The following is a 25,137-nucleotide window of genomic DNA, read 5'->3' on the forward strand; positions in this document are numbered from 1 at the left end:
TCAATGGCTTTCATGAGGCACAAGCCCAGGGGATGCAAGTTGATACAGACCCCATTGCTCCCCCCAGGGGAAAAAGAAGTGTGTGAAAGTTCGGATTTATACATACCCCAGCAGCCAGGAACCATGTGATCCAGGCTGAGTTCCAAACACATGAAGCATGAAAACACTTGACAGAAATCCAATTACAAGCAGAAGCAAGATATCTGCTCTCTAGTGGTCAAAGCCAGAATGGAGAACAGTCTCAAGGCGGAGGAGAAAGCTTCCCTATCTGGGTACCTAACGTAACAACAGTGGGCATGTCAGAAGACACTAATTACTCAAAGCAAGAGGATGCTAGTTAAAGCTTTGTTACAGATGCTATTAAAACCCAACTGAATTTGGGATGGGGTGGGGGAAACCCCAGGCTGTGTACACATATGTTTCCAGCTGGTTAAATGGAAATTGCTGCCAGCACTTCCTCTGCGATGCCCCAAACATCCTTCCAAAACAAGCACCACAAGAATAACAAAAGATGACAATAACGATGGTGATGGTGATGCTGATCATAAAAAGCATAGCCTTCAAGCAGACCCACAGAAACCCAAATTTTTAACTAGTGAAATGCAGCTCTCTTGTGTTATAAAAGGAAATAAATGAACGGAAGGAACTCTCTTAAAATTTATGACATTCCAAAGCTCTCAATTTGGGGTTTATTTGGCAAAGTCTCTTATGATGTTCTGCTGCCTTCTCGCAATGGCTCCTTTCATGAGGTCCCATAAAATCAAATATTCCACTTGACTGTTGACAAATCATATCCCTGGGTGCAAGGGCCTGAATCCAGCCCCTGCTCCAAGAAGGGGGACATCAGCTGGCACCTTCACTGCACAGAAGGAAACCAGGGAGGAGCTCATTGTGCTTAAAAGAAAACAGGGAGTCGTGACCTCTTGACCACCAGTTGCAGCTTCCTCCCCAGGCACGGCTGACACTCACTGTGGCGCAACAGCAAGAGTCCTGAGCTGGAGGTGAGGGAGATGCAAGTCCAAGGGCCTGCTCAGTCAAGAAGGTCACTGGGTGGCCTGGAGGCATGTCAACACCTCCCATCCCAACTTATTCCACAGAGTGGTTGGGAGGGTAAAAATGAAAATTAAGTATTGCAAGAGGGTAAAGTAAGGTAAGCGGCAATTAGAACCAGTGAAGCACAGCAGGTAAGGACTTATGGAAGAAGACCCCAGTTCAAAGCTCAGTCCAGCTGGAAGTGAAGCAGCTTTCGGAAGAATGGCAGATGAAGGTGATAGACTATATGGGACTAGCAGAAATGACTTGCAGAATCCGCGACCAGGGAAAAGAGGCGGCGGAAGAGGATTGGAAGAAATTTAAGGACTATCTTAAGAAACATTGCAAAATTAATGAATGTTAGAATGACGTTGGTTTGAGAAAATTAAGTGGTTAACAGTTGTAAGGGTTAGGTTGAAAGAAAAAAGGAGGTTATAAATTAGATAAAACTAAGAGTAAGGATTTGTTGAAACAAATATTTTTAAAATGGGATGCAGAAAGGGGAGGTATGGTGAAGTCGGAGAAATAAGTTATAAGAAAATAAGGATATGAAATTATACTTGTTATTTGTTTTTGTGTTTGTTTGTGTTGCTCTGTCTGTTAAAAAAATTGGTGGAAATCGAATAAAAAAACTTTTTTTTAAAAAAAGGAAGTGAAGCACCTTTAGGAAAGACTCAGGTACTCCCCTAATGGGAAATCCGGAATAACTGCCTAAGGATTGTGCTCATAGTGTTCATATTAGGAAAAGGTGCTGTGTTTATTGTCAGCAGTGTCAAAGCTCACAGCCAGGTTTCCACTCTGGAAGAGAGCTTAGAATTAGACGGCTCCCTATCTCTATAGGATGGGTAGGCAGCCTGTGACATCCCTCTCCCCAATTGCTTGACTACAGTTCCCATCATCCCTGACCTCTGGACATGACGCTTTGGGCTAACAATAGTGGGAGTCCAAAAACATCTGGAGGTTTCCCAGTGCTGGTCTGCTGTGGAAGCCTGTGGTGGAATCAGTGGGGATGGTTATTATTGTGACTTCAAGATGATCTGGATGTCTTTCATCATGGAGCAGGGAGAAGCAGTGGCACCAGCCATGTTACTGGTTGGGGAAATTGGCAGCCAGCCCCCACAAGGGGCAGAACAACAGCCAAAGCAAGGGAACACACCAGAAAGGAAGGCGCCGCAGACTGGCTGGACACTCAGGTTGGGTGGCTGGATAATGAGGAGTGGGCACTTGGAGAAGGGGGGTGGGGGTGGAGACTGACTTGAAAGAAGAGATCAGTGATCTAGGGGAGCCTGTAACAGGCAGGAGCTGAGAGCCAGAGGCAGGAGGAGATGCAGGATTGGAGGGTGAAGAACAGAGTGCAGGAGGAGGGAGGAAGAGGTCCGGCTGGTGGAGAGTCAAGGGCCACCCCCCCCCCTCTTTCTCCCCCACCTCCCCGGCTCCACTGTCTCTCAGGACTAGATGAGGGTTGAAGATGGAGGGGCAGAAGCAGACTACACAAAGGCGTTGTCCTCACCCATGACCACTGCACTCACCACATCGTTTGGCAGGCTCTGAAGATCATCAAAAGGAGTTTCGAGTGTGTTAGTGTCAACGTTGAGGACGACCACATCTTCCAGGGCCATGTTTCGGACTTTCTGAAAATGATGAAGTTGAGATAAAAGGACAATGTCATTACTTAAGCCTAACACCTATGGACCCCTACATAACATCTGCTTAGTTCTTGCCAGATCCCTGTTCTCTCCCTACTATATCAAACTTTCACATCATGTTTTCTGAAGCTCAAACACACATGTTGTCAGCCACCCTAAATCAACAGCATCTTGGCTTAATGTTCATCTGGTCTTAGAAAGAGGGATCCAGCCCAGCCTCCTCCTCTCTTCTCTGTTCCAATGGTCTTAAGATGCAGAGGTGGCAACCCAAGGCAATGGGTCACCTCTCCCCTTTTATCTTAGATATGACCAGTCTGCTCAGGCACACAATCTGTAGTGGAAGCCTTGGGGCAGGTTGCAGGCAATCCCAAGAGCCACGTTGCCTCTCCTTGCTGGATTACAAGTTGAAGGTTACTCAAGAGTTTTCTCTAATTCACAACAGAATTAAGATATTCAGAAGTCAAATGCTCTTCAGCCCTTCCTAAGACCAGTGCTGCATTTGTACAAAAATGAACATGGGTACACTTTTGAAAACAATGGGCACCTTTGTGAAAGTTTCTCTTTAGAAAATCAGACAGACAGACAGTCAGCTGTCGGTCTGGTTTTCCTCAGTTTGGCAAACACAATCTTTTTAATATGACCCACAGTGCCCAATATTTAGAAGTTGGGAATTTCCAGCCAATAATTTGCAGCAGAGTCACAGGTGGGGGTGGTTTGAGATTCAAAGGGGATTGTTGCCTTATGAAATAATGGGAAAGGGCCTTCCACCACCACCACTTCCTCCCCCAGCTTCAAAGAACCAAAAGGTCATCTGCTTAACACATATCAGATAGACTCAAATCCAGCTCAGGAGACTTGCTTCTTTGGGGAGCCAGGAAGCAGCACAGCAACTGACTGGCACCTTCCTGGCTTGGGAAATTAAGCAACAACTACAAAAATGATCAGTTACAGCCAAATGATTCTTCATAGGTCTAACAACAACAAAAAAGTCTTCAGGTAAAGACTTAACTAAAGCCAGAAGTTTGGTCAAAGGGGCTGAGCAAGAGGCCTCCTCCTACACTTTGACAGCAGAAACAGATTTGGATCTCGCAAAAGGCAGTAAGGGGGCAGCCACAGAATTTCAGCTGCAGCATAAAGTAATGCCAGGACTCCACAGTGGCTGAAGCAGCCTTCCATTTGCACACAGCAGGACATTCAGATTTAGGACCAGCCCAAGGCATTTTAGTGCCTGAAGGGAAAAACCCAAAATGGCATGTGCACATACATGAATGAACTGCCCTGCGGGTACAGGGCGGTATAGAAATCTGATTACTACTACCACTAATGATAATAATAATAATAATAAATGCACATGTGTGCATGCACTGTGGAGCTCTTCAGTGCAAGCCTCATTAAAATGAATGGGCAGGACTGTTGTCATCGTCGTTATAGTTTATTTCATTTATATCCCAGGTCAGTCAGTTCCCCAAAGTCTGCCAGAATAAAAGTGGAAGGACAAGGAGAAGGGAATCTGTCTAGCCCCATTAGGAAGGGGTTTCCAAATCCTGGGAGCAACCACCTGTGTCCCCACCAAGTGTGCCTAGGGGGAGGGTGGGACTGAGAAGGGCCTCCCAAGAAGTTTTCAGTGCCCATGATGGTTCATATGGGAGAATTCGTTCCTTCAGATGGCCTGGGCCTAAGCCATAGAGGGCTTTGTAGGTTATAACCAGCACTTCAGCTTGTGCCTGCAAACAAACCAGTAATAACTGGAGATGTTGTAACATGGGAATTGGGTGCTAGCACAGGACTAGCACAGTCAAACGTCCTGGTAGATCATCTGCCTTCTGCACTGTTGCTTTTCATGGCACACAAAATCCCACTCCCACCCACTGGTTGCCCAGGCTCAGCTCCCTTTTCTGCTCTTCCCCCGTCACCAATAAAAATGTGGTTTACTACTGAGTTTACAAACTTAAGCAGCATCTCCTGAAGGGGAAGAAAGGGGGAAAATACAAAGGCAGATTTAAAAATTAGAAATGGCACCTGGACTTGTGAAAACTTCTCAACTTCCCAAACAAACTGCAGCAGCAGGTCTGAAATGCTGTGCCTGTAAACTATCAGCAGGTGCTATGTGTTGCTGTGTTCATGAGCCGCAGCTCCACACAGCCCTTGATTTCGCAGGCAAGTTTTTGTGAGATTTCACAAACGTAATGGTTTTGCAAAAACTCAAAGGAATTGCTTCATGTTGCGGAGTGCTAGGAATTAACAGATCACATCATGGAGCACTGAGAATGGCATTGTTCTTGCTTCCTTTCTACAGCTAAGAATTCCATGCAACATCACAAGCAAACGTGACTGTCAAGGTATAGGATTTATGCTATCCTGGTTTGTATGATGCTAGCAGCCCCAAAATGGGCTCCACTTATATCTGCCTCAGTGCTTAGTCATCTTCAGGTTTGCTATTCGAAAATCTCAGGGCTCCCATTCCTATTTAGCATCAATTGTTGTTAAAACAAATAATAAAGAATCAACCTGTAAAGGCAAAATAAAGAAGAATAACAACAGAAGATTATGGTTCTTTCTAACAGCAACTGGTAACTCCTGGCGATGAAACTAGTGGCTATATTGACCTATACTGCCACTGTGGTAAGATGGACATTCTTCTACAGTTAACTGGAGAATTAAGTATGGCTATGATGATGATAATGATGATGATGATGATGATGATGATGATGATGAATGTAGCAGTCTGAACTGCAGCCATGACCCAATGAATGGCTCTATTTCAGATGGACTGCGCCTTCTGTTGTTGACAAACACAGTGGTTTTCCTATTTCAGAAACACACCAGAGTTGGAAATGCACTGCCAGTTCTGCCTCCACTAGGGATAGGGAGCCCTCCAGATGTGGTGCAAGGCGACTCCCATCATCCTAACCACTAGTCGTGCCTGCCAGGGCTGATGCAAGTTGCACAGCAATATCACCTGGCGGGGCTGAGAGTTGCCTATCCCTGGTCCATAATGATTATCAATGGATTCCCAAGATTTAGGCAGCAGCCCTTCCCAGCCAGACTTGATAACACCAGGAATCAAACCTGATTTTTTTTTGCTCAATTACAGTTGTTTGAGAATGAAAACAGCAAAAAGTAATAATAAACAAAGACTACCTCTAATTCTCAGCTCCACTGATGAAAACTTGCCCTCATCTCAAAAACTACCATCTACAGAGTGCTCAACATGAGTCTGAGCTGATAAATCTATCAACGAAAACTCAAAGTCTCCTTTGACGAGGGAAAGCAAAGAGAACATTGTTAATAAATGGAAGAGATGAGCCTAGTTTAGGATTACCAGACGTCCCCATTTCCCGGGGACAGTCCCCGGATTTGTGAATAAGCCCCTGGAGAAATTCCATCCCCAGAATGTCCCCGGATTTCATCTGATGTCCCCGGGAAATGCAGTGGCGGCAGTCTCTCAACAGCCTGGAACAGTTAGCTCTGGCTGCCTTCAGGAGCTGCTCAGAAGTCCCCATATGATGGTGGTGCAGGGGCTCAAAGACGCAGCTTCCGGGCTGCCTCCACCTTCTCTGACCCCAGCAACTCAGCTGGGAAGTGAGGCTGCACACTGCCTACCAGAGCTTGCTTGCAAGCAGGAGGGAGCGGGGATCTCTCAGTTAGGCAATGGGAAGCCTCCCTTCCCAGCTGAGGGATCCCCCACCCCCTCCTGCTTGCATGCAAGTAGGAGTGGGATTTGGGCTGCTCTGATGGGAAGGGAGGCATTGCGCTGCCCAAGCCTCGCCACCGCCACTCTCAGCCCTCCTTCTCCGCCTTCCATGCCTGACCCACTGCGCACCGCTTCCCCACCACCACCACTGAACAACCAACAACTCAGGGGCTGCCCAGGCTCATGGAGAAAGGAGATAGAAGCCTTGGTGGAAGGGGAAACGTGGCGGTTGAGGTCAAGGTGGCAGCCACCCCGCTGCCACCGCCATCGCTGCAGCATCAACGTCCCAAATGTGTAGTATTTAAACAATCAATCAATCAATCAATCAATCAATTAAATTAATTGAAGTGTCCCCGGATTCATTGAAAAAAAAATCTGGTAACCTTAGCCTAGTTGTGCCAGGCTCACCAGCAAGTGAGTGCATGATCATCCTTGGGGGAAAATGATTAGTGTTCCTGTTCACAACCACCACCAGGAAGAAGAGTGCACTAGCCTCCGTGTGAAGTGCGCGGTTTGGGGCTTGTTGAAGGTGTACCTCTGATGCCCGCAAATCATTGCAGCATGGCAGACAACAATCAATCTGGAGCTGGTGGGGTGAACAGCGGATATCACGTTTTATTATTCCATGGGCTGACAGAGCACTAAAGAGGCCTTAATGAAAAATCGCCCTCAGATTTGCCATCTGAAATAGCCACTTCCCAGAAAGATATGGTTAAGCTCCAAGTGCTCTTTGACCTCTCAAGCCTTTGATCCATGCCCAGCAGGTGGCCTCTGACCCCCTCCTGCGCTTCTTCCCCCTCTTCCGCCAGTCAGCTAACCTTGATGTACAGACACCTCCCTGATCCTACACAGGTGATGCCCGAAATACTTATCGCTGACACTCAGGATGAGGCGGTTAAATCTGCTATGATTAAATGGGCACAAGATGTTGGACATAACATTATGTTTGCTGACTGGGAACAGTTGTGGACCACAGGTATAAAATTTACGGCATGCAATGCCCTAAGAGAGAATATTATGAAAATGATCTATAGGTGGTACATGACCCCAGTCAAGCTTGCAAAAATCTATCATTTGCCCGAAAATAAATGTTGGAAATGTAAAGAGACTGAAGGTACATTCTTTCACCTTTGGAGAGACCATGTGGATGCTGGTCCAAGCTCCTTCAAGGAATGGCAAGATAATATTTGATTGAAAATGGCTGCTGAACATAAAGAACATTAAAAAGGTTCAGTTTTGGCCAGCAAAACTTACAGCCAGGTAATTCTGTGTGAGATGATCCGATTCTGTTATCTACCAGCTATTTATCAGTGCTAAACACTTATTATTTCCTAATATGAATTCAATTAGTGCAGTAAAGGGGTGTTCCATTATTCATGCAACAGAATTCAACATTGCTTACAAGCAGCGGCTTATAAGCTTCCCTTCTCCTTTGAAGTTGCTTTACGGATGGCTAAATGGGAGTCATATAGAATGACTGACTAGGTGATGATAGAAACCTTGGAAAATATGGAGTTGTGCAAAGCTCCACATATTCCACTCTGGGGGAAGTGGGTTTGTAAATCAAAAACAGGCTCTTGGACTAAAAACAGAGATTACTTTATCTCACCAGAGAGCCTTCCAGTCACAGCAAATTAGATGTAACAACCTATGGATGTGTTTTGATATTTTAACCCTCAAATATACTCTTGTCTACTTGCATTAGCAGGTTAACTGCTGCTTCTACAGTGGTCCCAAACGATTCCGAGCACTAAACTGAAGTCTACCTATATTTCCAACACAGATGGATATATAGATAGTGGCAGACAGCGAAGGGTCTAGATAAAAGTGAGCCAAGGACCTCTCTCCACGCTCCTTTTAGGAGGAAATGGGGGAAGACTGGAGTAAGAGTTCTCAGATTCTGAGCAGTATTACCAATAAACACAGAAAGCAGAATACAGTAAGCAAAACAACTCAACTACGAGTTACATGGAACACCAAACTTTTATGAGAATAGTTTATAAAAATGTCAACCATGCAGAGTGAAGAGAGAGGAACTGTTCCACTCTGTGAAAGTAAAAGGACTCTTTTGAAAAAAGTTGTGGAAATGGAGAAGATTGCGGTGCTTCACGCAAATCACTGACCTAAATGGCCACGGGATTTGCCATGGCCACTGAGCCCAGGAACGTGCTTTATGCCAAGTCAAACTATTTGTTCATATGGCCAACTACTGTCAGGTCTGACTGGCAGAAGCTCTCCAGGATTTTAGGTAGTGAGGTGTCTTCTCTGCCACTTGCCACCTGATCCTTTTGATCTGGAGATACTGGGGATCCAAGCTGGGATCGTCTCCAGACAGAGCATATGCTCTTCTCTGAACTATGGCCTGTCCCTAAGCAATGCCACAACATGGAGTTTAAAAAAATATTAGATGAACACAAAGAGAATACATTCCCACCATGGCAACTAGGCATGCAGTCTCCTTGTTTGGAAGTGCTCTCTTCCCCCCTCTCTAATCACCAGATGTGGGGTGGGGTGGGTCTCTTCACATTGTCTTGCTGGGGAGCTTCTAAAGGGAAATCTGATTGGCTGCTGTCGGTAGCCAATCAGAGAGAACAAGATGGTCACCCCACGAGGCGTTTTTATCTATTTGTTTGTTTAGCTTTAGGGCTCATGTGAAACACCACCATGCTCATGTTCTTTTCACGAAAGAACCGCCCTGAAACAGGTTGGACACCGCTTGATGAACTTTTGTAAAACAAAACAAAAGGAAGCTTGGGAAACTATGGACCAGTTCTCATGTAATGCTAAGCCAAACCTTGGTTTAGTGTGAATGTATGGGCTCATGGTCGTCCTGCTGCTGTGCCACAGTGACCTAAGCCATAGTTTAGCTTAGTGTGTTGTTCAAACCACTAAGTTTGAACAGTAAGCCATAGGTCTAGACTTGGCTGCAGTTCGCTGTTTGCCTGGAGCAAGACAAGTCACAAACCTCAGGTCAGATGCCCTCAGTGGCACAACAGCAGGACCAGAGAAAGAGCAAAGAAGCAACAATTTCCTCTTCGGGAGCCCACGCATTTGCTTTAAACCATGGCCTGGTTTACTGTGTAAAATTCGCCTATGAATGCCTCTTCGAACTCAGCAGAGAGAGGGCAAGAGAACCACTAGGGATAGCCTGCATCTAAAGCAGCAAACCTTGGAGAAGGTTAAGCAGACACATTGCTTTGAAGTCCACCACTTGGGCAGCGAGAGATTTTTACCTCACAGTAAGCTAACTGAAGGGCAGGACGCCTTGTGATCAGCACACACACCGAGCATGGGAGACTGTAGCTGCTGCTCTCTAGATTTACCACAGCAACACATTCATTTAGCACAGTGTGCTCAAGTCCTACACACAGCTAAGTACTCTGATCTAAAACATGGAGGTGGGTGAGGGGACTACATGCTATTTACAAGTATCTGTAAAGACTCACAAATGTGGCTTGGGAAAGGTGATTTCCATCACTGAAAATGGGGAAGGAAAGAATCGCAAATAAATACTGTGAATTGCAAGAACAGTTGGGGAGGGGGAGGGTTGCATGTTATGGAGTCTGCATGACATTCCTTACTTTTAAGTCATCCTCGTGGGACAGAGAAAGAGCATTCAAGCAACACTCTACACCATTAAAGTCAGGGCCAGAAAATGATTCCATTGGTGCCCTGTTTCCCAACTCATTGCCTTCTGATTATGTTTTCCGCATCCCAAGCAATCCTAAAATTGTTAGTGGATTCAAGGATAGTTTTAAAGCAGGAATTAAAAACTATTATTTCAGCAGGCGTTCCTTAGTTAATATTGTTCTGGATTTTCTCTTCTTTACTTTTCTATTTTTACTACTGTTAGTTTGTTTTTTGAATGTAACTCATCTTTTTATGTTAAGATACTGTAAGCTGTCTTGAGCTGACATTTTGCCGAACAAGGAAGGATGCACATTTTAATACAAACAAACAAACAAACAAACAAACAAACAAACAAACATAAAGGAGGTAGGCCTCAGGTCTAGTCTATGCAAAGAACAGGAGAAGGGGGAGATGAGATGAGAGTTGTATGCTACTTTGGCAGCACAAGTTCCTTGCTGCAGTTCTGAATTTAGGTTTTTCAATTCCCTATCTGTATAGCCCAGACAACACCAAAATAGTATTACTGCAATATCTGAAAGATGATTTATTCCAAATAACCGTGCTGATATTTCTTCCTGTCAATCAATTGCATTAAATCCAAATATTATGGTTATTCCTGTTCAGCTCCATCAGTATTTTGAGTACCTGGGAGATCTAAGGGTTGCCTTTACACAAGCTCAGTGAAATGCACTCCCCCAGATGGAGCACAATCCATGTATTAACGTTCCTCAGAATATTAGGGAGTCTTTGTACAAGTGCTAGAGTATCTGTCACATTTCTTAGTGGATTGCCAGGTGTACATGGAGCTAAAAGGTAAACATACTTTACCATTATTGTCAGAATTCAGAACAAGATATAGTCACAGTGCACTTACTGTCCACTAAGAGCAGGTATGTCATGTAAAGGAACAGCAAAATTAATTGTAATTATTATGATTATGATTATTTACTTATACCCCGCCCTTCTGGCTGGGTTTCCCCAGCCACTCTGGGGGGCTTCCAACAGGAGATTAAAAATACATTAAAACATCAGTCATTTAAAAACTTCCCTAAACAGGGCTGCCTTCAGGTGTCTTCTAAACGTCAGACAGTTATTTATTCCTTTGACATCTGATGGGAGGGCGGTCCATCATTTTTGATTGTAGCAACTTGGAAAAACATTTTAAATTTAATGGCTCTAAGTAAGGATGTACTTGTGAAATTTCTTCCTGCTGTGGAAAGTGGAAACCAGATCAATCCATTAAGTTTATTTGTTTATTTCCATAACTATGAATCTTTCACTGACTGTTTTTGGTTTTCTGACTAATGTTCAGTAAGAAACTAAATGTCTCACAGACTTTTTGCTGAAATTCTATGGTAGTTGGTAAATAAAAATAGGAAAACAATCTGTTTGTAGGTGGAGGGGCAACATTTTTTAAAGTTATCGTTTATATAGTGCCACACATGTGCATGGCATTTTTCAAATTATAAAATGTCAGATTTCCACCCTGAGGGGCTTTTGGCCTAGAATGGGATGGGGAACAGGACCTTGCCAGTGGCCCAGATCCTTATCTCCCCCACAAACATGGTCCAACTGAGAGGTAGGTGGAACCACCCATCTGTCAATCACCTGACATCATAAGGAGTTCCAAAGTGGTCACTGTAACCATCACTTATAGAGCAACTTCTGAACATCGGCTTTCAGCGCCAACCAGCTGATTGGCACTTGAAGTGTGCCATCAAAGAGACTCATTTAAACCGCCTATCAGCTGATAGTTGGTTTCATGGAGCCTCTTTGCAGCTTATGCAGAGGGGGAAATAGTCTTAAAAGCAAAGCATTTTCCCTTCTGTGGTGAAAGCATTTGTATTCAAACAGCTTTAAATACAAACTGCTTTTTCTGTATAAAAATGGAGCATTTCTTCCTTTTCACAGGTAGCAGCTTGCATTCAAAGTGTTGGAGGAGGCACAAACAGCTTCCCCCAGGCCCCCTGGCTGCACCAGGCAAATTCGGAATTTGATTGTTGGGATTTCAGCTGCACAGAGCTCTTTTCAAGCCCCAACTGTCAGCTGATCCCCGAGGCTTGCAGAAAGCCCTGTGCTGCATTTTGTCTCAAACCCTGGAAATCAGCTAATACAGTGGTACCTCGGTTTACGAACTTAATCAGTTCCGGAAGTCTGTTCTTAGACTTAAACCGTTCTTAAACTGAGGCGCGCTTTCCCTAATGAGGTCTCCCACCACTGGTGGCCTTCCACCGTTCGGCTTCTGTTCTTAGATCAAGGTAAAGTTCGCAAACCGGGGCACCACTTCTGGTTTTGTAGAGTTCTTAAACTGAATAGTTAGTAAACAGGGCTGTTCTTAGGTACCCCTGTAGCTGGGATTTCAAGGTGCCTTGCAAATGGCTTTGCTGATGGCGTCTAGCAACTGACTGGCAGTCCTGCCAAACTCTTTATGGCCCAGATGCAACTTCACCTGAGCTCCCACCTGATGGGGCAGGTGACTGTAGCTTGACAATTATGGTCAGGCAGGCCTAATTAGTGCCATGGGATGGAGTTTCCCCACCCCTGACTAACGAGCAGGGTAAAAGTGCTTTAAAGAAAACAATGAAGAAAATAAAACTATGCAAGTCAAGATAAGAACCCATTACAGGAAATCAAGGATGAACAGAAGACCTTACCTCGGCCAGGCTTAGGTGTATTCCTATGAGGTAGGGCATTGGAGCTCTGAAACAAAATAGAAACAACTGGTTTAGCCTGAGAGAGAAACGTTAGGAAGCCAATTAGGATTATTGTCACATGGAATCTAACTGGAAATGGTGATGTTCATGCACACAAGTTTGTCACACTGTCTGCATGATGTCATTATCAAAATACAAGACTGTACTCTCTCCCCCCCTCCCCCAATTCACATTTCAATTGTAGAAAATTCAGTAAGTAAAAATAACCCCGAAATACATCCAGTCACTGCTGGTGTGGAAGAACATCAATGCATTTGCGGGGGGTGGGGGGTGGGGGTGGGGTTCGGTATGCCTTGTGTATGCTGACATTTCAGTTGGCAGCCTCTGTCGCTACACCCCCACGTTCCTCACCTGAGCACAACCCTCTTTTGCTGGGCATGTGTAAACTCTTGGGTGCCAGCTGCACATATGGAAACATCAGATCTGAATCACCTCTTTGCAATATATCACCTTTATCTGGAAGCACCCTAGATAATGGAAGCAGCTCTGAGCAGAAACGCTCAGCATCATACTAATTCCTGTGTCACCTGAAGCCCAGAGCTTAGGAGAGGCACCAGCAATTGCATAAAAAAGGAATGTGGCCCCAGGAACTAAAGAACAGATGTAAATAAGTTACAGGAAGTGACATCAGCAAGAATGTCAACCAAAGCTCTCTTAGAAATCAGATGCTCACACCTGAAAACTCAAAGTACTATTCCAGGTTTTGCATCATATAAACATACAAAGCTGCCGTATGCCAAGGTCTGATCCCTTAACAGCAGAATTGTCTGCTTTGATGGGCTTTGGCAGACTTTCCCCAGCTAATTCCTCCTTCAAAATAGAGAGGAAACCATCAGCTGACATATTAAACATTCAACTAAAACACAGATAACATAATACTAAACAATTAAGTAACAAGACATGGTGCTACAAGATAAATGGGATTGAGATAAAATCCAAGTGCAGACTTTTATACCGTTCCCTGACCCCCCACTTTTTTTTACATTCCTCAAGTCCTTACACAAGTAGCACAGTTTTACATTTCTCTCCCCTGTGCCAGGAGATGTGACTAGTGCTCCAAAGGACGCCATGAAGACAAGACCTTGAGAGCAGAGCCCAGGCAGGAGGATCCCGGGTGCAAGTCTTGTGAAAATGGAAAGTCCCCATCTCTGCTTCCCATTCAGGGCCTTTGCAGACATGTTTGTGTTGCAGTAAAAGGGAACAGTCCAGCTAAACAGTCCAGCTAAAGAGCCACACAAATGCAAGAATGAGAGCATCCTTCCAGCAGAGCGAAGGTAGGGTTGCTCCTTCAGAAAGAGGCCATTTAGGCAGGGTTGGCAACCAACAGGTTAGTGGACTTGCTTGGCATTATGCAATAGAATCTTAGCCTAGTCACCTCTCAGCCCATTTTGTTTTAAGTTGTTAGCAGAGTTTTTTAAAGCCCCGTAGGAAGGAAGCTGTCGTCTCTGGAGCTTTTAATCCCCAAATTCACCCACAATGCCCCAAAGTTGAGTCATTAAGTGTTCAGGTTAAGGAAAACGAACAGGCAGCCACCCACCACCTGGAACTGGGCAGAATCTCACACCCTAGGATATTTTTGCTTGACACTGTCTAACGTTTAAGAATCATAACTAGATAGTGCCTTTGAAATGTACTGTGTTCCAGGGCTAAAGCTACACCAGGTCAGCCTAAACTCAAAGCAGTACACCATTTGTGTAGCCACATAAAAACTCCTGTCTTCGCTGGGGCAGTGGCTGGCTGGGCTGCCAGCTCTGTTCCAGAAGTAGACATGGAGCCGAAATGTGTTCCTAATTAAGTAGATTCAGTAACAGGACAGCTTCAATGTCAAGAATACAAAATCTGAACCCTGGCAGGAAGTCTTAAGGCTGCAAATGTCTCATCTCGTGAACCTCGGAAAGGATAATGAAAAAGAGCAGGAAGAGTTCACAATTCCATAAAAAGGGGGCCTCCGCTATGGCGTCCAGGAGAACAGCCTGTCAGAAGGGGGGGGGGAGTCGGATCTGTAAAACTTAATTAACTGCTTTGTATTGATCTGTCAGTCCTCAATTAATCAAGGAATGCAGCAGGGAGCACAAAATATTTAATACAAGTGTCAAAATCAAAAACATCTAAGATATTGCAAAGCACAAAGGGGCTTAGAAAGACAAGTGGAGAACGTAAGTGCAAAGGGAAGCTTGTCTCCACCTGCATAGCATGAGGCTCCCAAAGTCTGGTCTGCCTGTCACACTCATGTCCTGTCCACACACCGATGACTGCAGGTGATGTGTGGGCATGAATCGGCCACCAAAGGTCAAAAGCAGCACCAAGTGGGCTCTTTTATCACGTCATGCGCCATGGCTTCTGGTGGAGGCTATTCAGAAACCCAATGAGGTGAGTAATCAAATAATGAGAAATGAAGTAGTATGTGAGCAAACCAGCCCCTGCACCTTGGTTAACTTTTGGGAATAAGCAGGCATTCTTCAGAATGCTCTACATATGAGAGTGACCAAGGCTAAGGCCACAGTCTACAAAAAGAAGAAAAAGACAATGCCCAACAATGCATAAGCAGTGCTACACTCTTTCCTCTCCAGCCCTCTTAACCGGACAAGAGGAAGTGCTTCTCATGCAACACATACTTAACCTATGAACATTTTCATTGGCAAAGGAAGTTTTGGCGGCAGCAGGTCTATGTGGCTTTAAAACAGGGCAATGCGAAGACACAGGAGGTTAACTCGATGGGAACCCAGCAGCCCCAAAAGACAGGGGTGCAATCTCTTCAATTCATCTGTTTTTTGATAAATGGATGGCGGGGGCCAACATGAGGGATGATGTTGCTATGACCACCTGCAACAAGTCCCAGAGATTTGGATGTGTAGGCGAGGCCCACACTCACCAGCTCTACTGAAGAGGCTCCTCATGAGGCCGGAGGAACATCGCCGGCTGTGGGTGTGAAGGCCGCTCCCTGCAAGGCCCCTTCCACCTGGCCAGACTCACCAGCCCTACAAAAGAGGCTCCTGGGAGACCAGAGGGGCATCACTATGCCTGACAACAAATCCCAATTATTCGATTCTTTTGCGCTCTTTTTGTGCCTGCCAAACAGCCGTGTCATGCTTATGATAATATTTTATTCTCTTGTTAATTATGCTGTTTTAAATGTGCATTTTATATTTGACTTCACTTAGCAATGTTTTCTTTTGAAATGTTTTAAGATTTTTTTTTTGTTAATTTTATGTTAGATATGTATTCTGTAGTTTACCTCCTTTGTAATGTTTTATTTTGAAATCTTTTAAGATAATACTTTAGTTTTCCTTTAATTACGTTGCTTTGACTGTATACGCTATATTTGACTTTCTTCAGATTGTTTTATTTATGTTTTATTGATTTAATATGCTGTAAACCGCGTTGAGATTTTTCTTAAAAATATAGAGCGGTATAGAAATTAAATAAATAAATAGGGTGCACGGAGTCTATGAAGGCTTTTTGGAATTTCTGTGCTGTTGGGAAGCAACAACATGAGCAGGCAATAGTCTGCAAGCCCTACCTGGGCACTTCCCTGAGACTTAGAAACAGGATACTGGGACTTGAGTCTGAGAAGGGAAATCTCTTATTATGTTGCTTACTATATGGCCCAACAGTCCAATGCAAGAGTGGCTAGCATCTTCTTGAAGATGTTGATAGACTGAAACTCCCACTGTCCCTACCCATACTAGCTGTGGGTGAATAGAACTGTAGTCCCTCCAACTTACAGAGGCCACGGCTTAGCCATCTATGATGTAATGGTACTTATTTTATGGGGCGAAGAGATGGTGGAGAGGAAACCCCCAGGATGTGGTTGTTGCAGCATCCAAACTTGAAGCTTGGTGTGGCGTTAGAACCTCGGCCAAGAGTCGCACAATGCTGGCACTGGGCACCTACCCCTCCTACCACTCACCCAGCTCCACAGCTCCTCAGAGGGGATGAGCACAAATTAAAAACAAGGCTGTTTGTCAGCAGCCAAAACCCACCCCGGCCGAGTGGGGCAAAACACTATTTCTGCAATATACATAGTTATGTAAGCAGAAACACAGCTTGGGCCTTTGGAAATGAAGAAATACCCTGCATCCTGCCACCCCCCAAGAAGAATGCTGATTAAATGCTGAAGAACCCAAGGAGTCAGTAAGCATGAATATGGATATTGTGGACTTAATGGCAACATATTGCCCCATTCATTGCAGCTGCATTTTTACAATTAGTTTAATTCATTTCCTCTGGCTAACTAGAGGCTGCATTCACTACTCACCCTAGAGGTGGGCAGCTACTAATTGGAAAACTGGCATGTGAAATTAAGGGAGATTTTAAGCCCAAGTGCCACCAAGGAAAATATTGCTGTTTGGGACAAAAAGTATTTTTAAAAACTGACGCGAAGGGGAATCTGCAGCCACTCAGGGAAAGAAAAGACCAGCTCCAGTCATTAAAAAGGAAGAGTGTCACCAAAACCTGCCAGGTGCGGTTTCCACTTCGCACCTCCTCATCTCCTGAACAGTTCTGCAAATTGACACATAACTGCTGGCATGTATGATCCACGAAAGACACACAGATGCTCTAGGTAAAATAATGGACCCCCCCCCCCCCGGCAAGCTCTCCTGTATTATATTTGGGTCATAAGAGACTGGGCAGTGATGCCTGTGCAAACTTTTATAAGCGTGTGTGTGTGTGTGTGTGTGTATATATATATATATATATATATTTGCTTTCGTAGATTTTCACGGGTACAGGAATGCAGGTTTTGGTGTCTTCGGGTGTCTTCCCGTGTAAGAGTCGGGGTGTCTGTGCGACGTTTCGACGAGGTCTCACTCGTCATCTTCAGGCTGGTGCTTTCGGCTTCTTGTTACTGGAAAGAGTCGCACATATATATATCTATATATATATATATCTCTCTCTCTCTCTCTCAGGTGAAAGCAACACAAATCTAGCTGGAAAACTCTCAATCACTTAAATTTCTCCTCTACCATCTGCTTCTGTTTTTGCTCTTTTCTTTCTCATGTCACAGCTGCAAAGAAAACAACCAAACACCAACTAAAGGTTAGCAATCTAAACCCAACACAAAGACAAAGGAAGAAATAATAAAGATCCAATTTGTGGGGATCCAAACCTCCCCTCCCTCTGAAAGCCCAGGCGGGGGGGGGGGGGAGGCAGGAGAGGGGAGCAGTGAAGACGAGGCTCGCAGGTCGTGATTTCGTGCCCAAAAGCACCTTTCCAGCTTTCACACCGTTTTCAAAAATAGATGGGAGCTATTTTGGGGAAAATGTATTTATGGCACACAAATTGATTTATTCAGACAAGTATAGCGTGCTATTATCGCTCTAATTAAAGTTCACATCAGCCTACGGTAATCAGTTGTTGTGTCTGCAAAAGTGCAATTAGATTCTTCCTGGTAATTACAGGGTTTTTCCTAGCTATGCTTCCAGTTTGCTTACTTGGCTCGTTCATTCCAGCGCCCCAACTTCAGCCATTCCCATTCCCAGAAGCCTTCCTGGGGCAGAAGAGCCGCCACAGCAGGTCGGGTGCAGCTCCCCATTTGCAGGCACCTGCAATCTGAAACCGCTGGGCCTGCTCCTAGCCTCTTCTGGCCTTGGTGGGGAGCCAAAGTGGACCTAGTCTCCTGACGCAGCAGCATTGCTGCTCCTGTGTGCAACACACTAGCATCCTGAGGACTCCTAGCAGCAAGCAGCAAGACAAAGCTGGCAGTGACAGCCTCCCCCCATGTGTTAATTACAGGCGGGCAGCCCATTATGCAGAGAAAGAACACCCGCTGGCCGTGCAAATGACTGGGAACTGGCCCTTCCTGCACCAGAGAGTGAAATGGAAGATTCATTCCTCCAGGAGATAATAGTTTCTAGATTCCATTCCATGTCTCTTTGACATGGGGATGTACTTAACATTTAAATAATCCACAGAGGAACAAACCTCCTTGAAATTTACATGTTTCAGGCTGCTCACACTTCACTTAGAAGGCTAGTTATCCCTGCTGGTTCCTTACTCAGAAGGCATAGAGCCTATATATATATATATATATATATATATATATATATATATATTTGCTTTCGTAGATTTTCACGGGTACAGGAATGCAGGTTTTGGTGTCTTCGGGTGTCTTCCCGTGTAAGAGTCGGGGTGTCGTCGAAACGTCGCACAGACACCCCGACTCTTACACGGGAAGACACCCGAAGACACCAAAACCTGCATATATATATATATATATATATATATATATATATATATATATATACACACACACACACACACACACACAGAGAGAGAGAGAGAGAGAGAGAGAGAGAGAGACCTTGCTTAAGAAAATGCATGAACCAGATAACAAAATTATCAGCCAGATACCAATTTCATGGCATTTGTGGATAGGGGCCACAGCTTATTTAAAGCAATAAAGTTAAAACTTGTTTAGAAGTTTCTATATCTCGTCAGTGTGAAATTTCTGCTTGAATCATCATCCCAACCTGCCCCTTTTCTCTAAAAGCAACAACAATCCGATGAAATACAAAACCACCCCATTATTCCTCCCTGGTGGTTACTTTTTATTTTTAACTGGTCTCCAAAACAAGATGTGAGCACCATGCGATGAGGCCTCACTCTGGCTGCACTGGCTGCCAATGGCACAGACAGCACCGCATGCCGTTTCCAAAGTGGCTCACCTGCTCATCTGCTGTGGGAGTTGCCACAACTGAAGGGTGGTATAAAATTATTTTAAAATGGCAACTTAGTACTGTTATTCCACACTAAATATTGCCCCAAGGGGAAACGTTCACCCCAAATATCACAAGAATGTTTCAGAGATTCCAACTGTTGGTGATGGCTTCTGCATGTTGGATAAGTAAGGAAACATGCATGCGAAATCAACTGGAGATGTGGGCATTCTTCACAGGTGCCAGATCGGGGGAATTGCTCCCCCTGCCCCATACATTTCCAAAGCTCAAGGCAACTTACAAAAAACTCCCCAATAAAACCCAAACTGCCCACATAGCGCACATCTGATGCTGTCTGCCTGTGGAGCGGCCATGCAATTTCTCCATTATACGCAGACTGGCACCACTGGCAAGTATCTGAACCAGCCCCTGTGCAGAAGGCACTCATGTGCACTTTCCTGGGACCATTAGCTGGCTCCATGTTGGCATTCTTCTCATTAATTTATATGTGAGCTAACAAATGTTCTTTACCAAACCTATCTAGCAAGGGAACAAGGCACCTTCCCCTTTCCCTCCAAGACCCCCGTGGGTCTGTGCCCAGGCTCAGCGGGACGCCAGCCGCCAGGTCAATCAGGTACTCTTCAGAACCTGTAGGCCTCCTCTTTGCAAAGCCCGCGATTCCTGCCCCCGCCACTCCGCTCCTTGGAGGGAATTTAACAAGGCGCAGCACAAAGCTAACAGGATGGAGAGAAATGGGAGCAGCGTGAGGCTAGCTGGCAAATTGTAGGGATGTTGCCAATAGAGTGGGGGGAGCTGAACTTCAAAAGCTATTCTTAAAAACGTGGCAGGTGTTTATTGGTAAATTTTAAGTTTCTGCCAAAGCAAGGAGCTTTATATGTTGCCTAATGCAGGCGAGGGGAGGGGAGCGAGAACCCATTATTTATTCTCTGCTGAGTAAATGTATGTAACTAACCAATATTTTTGCCAACAGGATACTGTAATCAAGGGGGAGAAATAGCTGGGTCCCCTAAAGTAATTATATTTTGCTGCAAGTCATTTTCTCTCAGAGGCCCAAAGCAGCAAACAGCAACTTTTCCTGAGCAGCTGGTGTGGCTGTCCCCAAACACACCACAATACTAATGATCGTAGCAGCAAAATTCAACTAGTTTTGAATTTATTAAATTTATCAGCCACTTCCCACAGCCAAGGAAGATTCAAGTGACTTACATTTTATGTACCGTATTTTTCGCTCTATAAGACGCACCAGACCACAAGACGCACCTGGTTTTTGGAGGAGGAAAACAAGAAAAAAAATATTCTGAATCTCAGAAGCCAGAACAGCAAGAGGGATCGCTGTGCAGTGAAATCAGCAATCCCTCTTGCTGTTCTGTCTTCTGGGATAGCTGCGCAGACTGCATTCGCTCCATAAGACGCACACACATTTCCCCTTACTTTTTAGGAGGGAAAAAGTGAGTCTTATAGAGCAAAAAATACGGTAAATTTGGTATCCCTTTATAAGGTTCTCAAACAAACATTCCAATGGCTGGTATCCACCAAACTCATAAACAAGGTTATGGCGGGACTTGACAAATTGACCATCTGTTCCGGGGGGGAGGATGTGTGGGTACGGGGGTAGTTCTTTGTGGTATATGTGGGGGGAGGGAGTCGCTGTTCTGAGTTTTGTGTTTTGAAAATGAATCTGCAAAAACAAAGCAGAGTGCACTCCATAATCATCACTTTAAAACAAAGGTATCTTCCTCTCACCTACTGCAAGAAGGAACACCAACTAGGTCACCAAAAGCCATAGCACTATTGTTGTTGAAATGCCTGGGGAAATAAACACGCCTTCCCCCTGACTCCGAAAAGTGGACACTGCTGAAGGCAGGCGAGCTTCCCTCCCTCCATAAACAAGAGGCTGCCACAGAGTGGGCCTGCTCTCTTGTTGCCACCCTCCAGACATCTATTGGAAGGGAGACACGGAGAAAAGCCTCAGATGCTAATTTTAGGACCCCTGTGGATTCATATAGGTGAAGGGGTTTTTCTTGAGGTGTTGGGGTTTTCCTGAATTCAGCCTGATACCACACAGAAAACATGCAAGAACAGCCACCCCATCACCCCTTGAGAGCTCAACACAGGAGGGAAAAATGTGTCCGTGACTTGAGGGCATCAAAGGTGTTAAAAAGCTGCATCTCCTCTTCTTAAAATGGCACGTCTGTCTTCACCCAAGGACTGCAACTTGAGAGATGTGAAAAGGCAGAGTCGGAGTCACTTGGCTATAGTCAGCAAGGGAACAAGAGGCACCTGAGGGGTGGAGGCTGAGATAATGGACACCAAGAATTTGAGCAAACTGCCACTGTGGAAAGAGGATGCTATATGCTATGGTGAAACAAGGAATGAAAAGGAGCAGGTTTCACCACACACTCTGCAAACATCCAATTTTTATTTAGTGCAAGACTATCTGAAAGTCACAATAAGAACAGGTGGGAATTAGCAAAGCAAAGCAACTTCTGAATTTGAGGAGAGGAACTCAAAATAAAGGGGGGAAAACCATATTGCTGATCTGCTCTCAACTCAAATGCAGACAGCGAGAGTATTCTATATGATTAAATTCCTTTATGAAAATATTCCATAGGAACATATGTTACAGCAAGTTACAAGTCCTGTACTATTAAATTAGGCCATGAAAAATCTGTATCTCTGGATCAGCCACTTAATATTCACACACACGTTTTTGACACAGATTTGAACAGCTGCATTGTTAAAAAACCAAACAAAAAAAACCCCAAACCAGTGAAATCTTTAGAAGTTCAGGCTCATAAGACGGAAGTTCAGTTTTAAATAAAAAGACACGTGCAGCCTTACCCGCAGTAGTCCAAGAGGTGTGGAGGAAGGACAGGAATGTAAACATGTTGCCAAAACATTGGGTAAAGCATAGCTGCAGAGCCATGGATGCAGGCGGTTAACTGAAAGGCAAAAAAAAAAAGCAACATCAGCACATGCATGCGCAAGAGGCAACACTATTCCCAACAAACTCCAAGGTAGAGACAATGCATCCTCCTGCCAGCTCCATCACCACCCACCGTCCATAATGCAATGAAGGTGAAAAGGCACGTCAAGTGTTTAAGACCTGACTGTTTGGGCTGACCTTTGTCAGAAGGAGTTTATGGACATCATCATCATCAAAAATATGTTTTTATTAACAGATTTCCCATACCTTCAGTGTCTCTGTTTCAAATTGTAGGACTTTTCATACAGGTCAGTTACAGCCAATTTGAGACATTTTTGTTGTAGACAATGTGGGGTTTAGGGGGAAAGAGAAAGGGGAGGGTGGGGGAAAATAGAGAAAGAGAAAGAGAGGAAGAGAGGAAGAGAGGAGGAAGGAAGGAAGGAAGGAAGGAAGGAAGGAAGGAAGGAAGGAAGGGGAGACAGTAAACTTTCATTCTTCGCAGAGTATGTGAGTGGAGCTTGGTAGACAGGTATCTTATTTTTGCTGGCGGAGAGAGAGATCAGAGGGCCCAAAGTGTAGTTGGTTGCAGTTGATTGGCTGCAGGGTGCTTTGATGGGGGGGGTATCGCTAGGTTAAGTTAGCCATATTGATTCATATGTCGTTGGAGTGGATCAGTCGTCGTCTTTCTAGCCTGTGTATGTAGTAAAATGAAGCCACACCAGGGTCCTGGTTTGTTTGTTACCATGATAGTTTCGGTTCATTAGTTTTTCTAGTAGGGGGAATTTACCATACATGAGAGTCTTTCAGGTGGTTTGCAATCTAACAGACCCCAAGATCTCCTGCAACGATTTTGCAAAGTTTTTTGCAGATAAAATCACTCATATTCGGAAGGAGCTAGACACCACCGTGGGAGCAGGGCCAGGGCGGGAGAGTGCTAGAGCCCTGTCTGGTCAAGTTGCATGGAATCAATTTCAATCCGTTACCCCCGAGGATGTGGACAGGCTGCTTGGACGCGTGAAACCAACCACCTGTCTCCTTGATCCTTGCCCATCCTGGCTTATAAAAGCTAGCCGGGAAGGGCTGGGCAATGGGCTCTGTGGGGTGGTGAATGCTTCCCTCTGTGGGGGAACATTCCCAGACCTGCTGAAAGAGGCGGTCATTAAACCGCTTCTTAAAAAACCATCTTTAGACCCGGCCAGTATGGCCAACTATCGCCCAGTCTCAAATCTTCCATTCTTGGGCAAGGTGATTGAGCAAGTGGTTGCTGAACAACTCCAGGACCTTTATTGTTTGTTTAAAGATAGTTGTTGTGGTGATATCATCTTGTTTCGATTTCAGTATTCACTGTATCACCACCCTGTTCATTTTTGGGGGGTTGTTTAAGAAGACACATAGCTGGTGACAGGTCTGCCAGGGTTTCTGGCTGTCCACTCATTTGCTTTGTATTTCTTGTATCAGTAGGAGGTTTTGATTTTTGCAGAAGTCTATGAGGAGGTCCGTATAGTAAAAGCCATGGTTTTCCCAGTAGTGATGTATGGAAGTGAGAGCTGGACCATAAAGAAGGCTGATCGCCGAAGAATTGATGCTTTTGAATTCTGGTGCTGGAGGAGACTCTTGAGAGTCCCATGGACTGCAAGAAGATCAAACCTATCCATTCTTAAGGAAATCAGCCCTGAGCGCTCACTGGAAGGACAGATCGTGAAGCTGAGGCTCCAATACTTTGGCCACCTCATGAGAAGAGAAGACTCCCTGGAAAAGACCCTGATGTTGGGAAAGATGGAGGGCACAAGGAGAAGGGGACGACAGAGAATGAGATGGTTGGATGGTGTTCTTGAAGCTACTAGCATGAGTTTGACCAAACTGCGGGAGGCAGTGGAGGACAGAAGTGCCTGGCGTGCTCTGGTCCAGGGGGTCACAGAGAGTCGGACACGACTAAACGACTAAACAACAACAACAATGAGGAGGTGCAGGCCTTTGACTTGCCATACCCTTGCCTGGAAGCTCTGTGCCTGGAACTCTGGGTGATGGGCCAAGGGGATTAGCAGGGATAAGACTGAGGACAATGCTCCTGCTTTTTCCTTCCGTGATTTAAGTGTGGTCTGTGTGAACCTGCTTTGTGTTGTGGGGCTTTTCTTTAGTTTGTTTTGGAAAAATGGGGCGTTTAGGGACTTTGGAACCACTTAAAAGTGGTTGCTGTTTTTTAACTGCAGAATACAATTAATGGCAAGTCAACTTTTGAAGGGCTTACGGTGATGCATGTGTTCAGAAACTTCATTTAGGTTACTATATCCACCAAGGCATTTTCAGCAAACAAGATGGCAGTTTACTGGGTTACGTTATCCTATGGAAGATACCCAGGGAGAAGTACCAAAAAGGTGACATATACAGAGTGTTATTTTTCTAGAAAAAGAGGTGCTGGAACTCACCATTAACACCTCCCTTGTTCTCTTAGAATGGCAATGGCACCCACCTGAGAGGTGCCAGAACTGAGTTCCAGAGAGTTCTAGCTGGAAAAAAGCCCTGCATATCCACTTCAACCCTTTGCTTCAGCTCATTTTGTTCATTATTCCAGTTCTGCTAGTAGCTAGGAGTCTGGATCCTGCTGCAGGTGCTTCTCTACTGCTAGATCATAGCTGGATATCAGGGGGTAGCCAGAGATTCTGGGGTGCATTAGGGAGGAGACAAGCATTTCTGAACCTTAATGCAGGAAAGCAGCCACAAAAAAGAGAACAAAAATAGATTTCACCATTTGCTACTTGAAAAACAGATGGATTTTTAATCCTCCTTTTCTTTTCTTCCCCCACAATCACGCCCA

At 44.9% G+C, this 25,137-nt stretch overlaps 1 protein-coding gene across 5 annotated transcripts in view; it reads right to left on the minus strand.

Annotated features, from left to right (window-relative positions):
* DENND1A (DENN domain containing 1A) overlaps nucleotides 1-25,137 on the minus strand; it is a 268,662-nt gene that overhangs the window by 81,571 nt on the left and 161,954 nt on the right. For all 5 annotated transcript variants that reach the window (XM_082208835.1, XM_082208833.1, XM_082208834.1 and 2 more), the window contains 3 exons: nucleotides 22,238-22,338; nucleotides 12,657-12,702; nucleotides 2,562-2,663 (listed from right to left, as the gene is read on the minus strand). In XM_082208835.1, the coding sequence (XP_082064961.1) occupies nucleotides 2,562-2,663; nucleotides 12,657-12,702; nucleotides 22,238-22,338 (249 nt within the window). The remainder of the gene's footprint in view (nucleotides 1-2,561; nucleotides 2,664-12,656; nucleotides 12,703-22,237; nucleotides 22,339-25,137) is intronic.

This window comes from Podarcis vaucheri, assembly GCF_965113315.1.
Source record: "Podarcis vaucheri genome assembly, chromosome: Z".
NCBI classification, from domain to species: Eukaryota; Metazoa; Chordata; class Lepidosauria; order Squamata; family Lacertidae; genus Podarcis; species Podarcis vaucheri.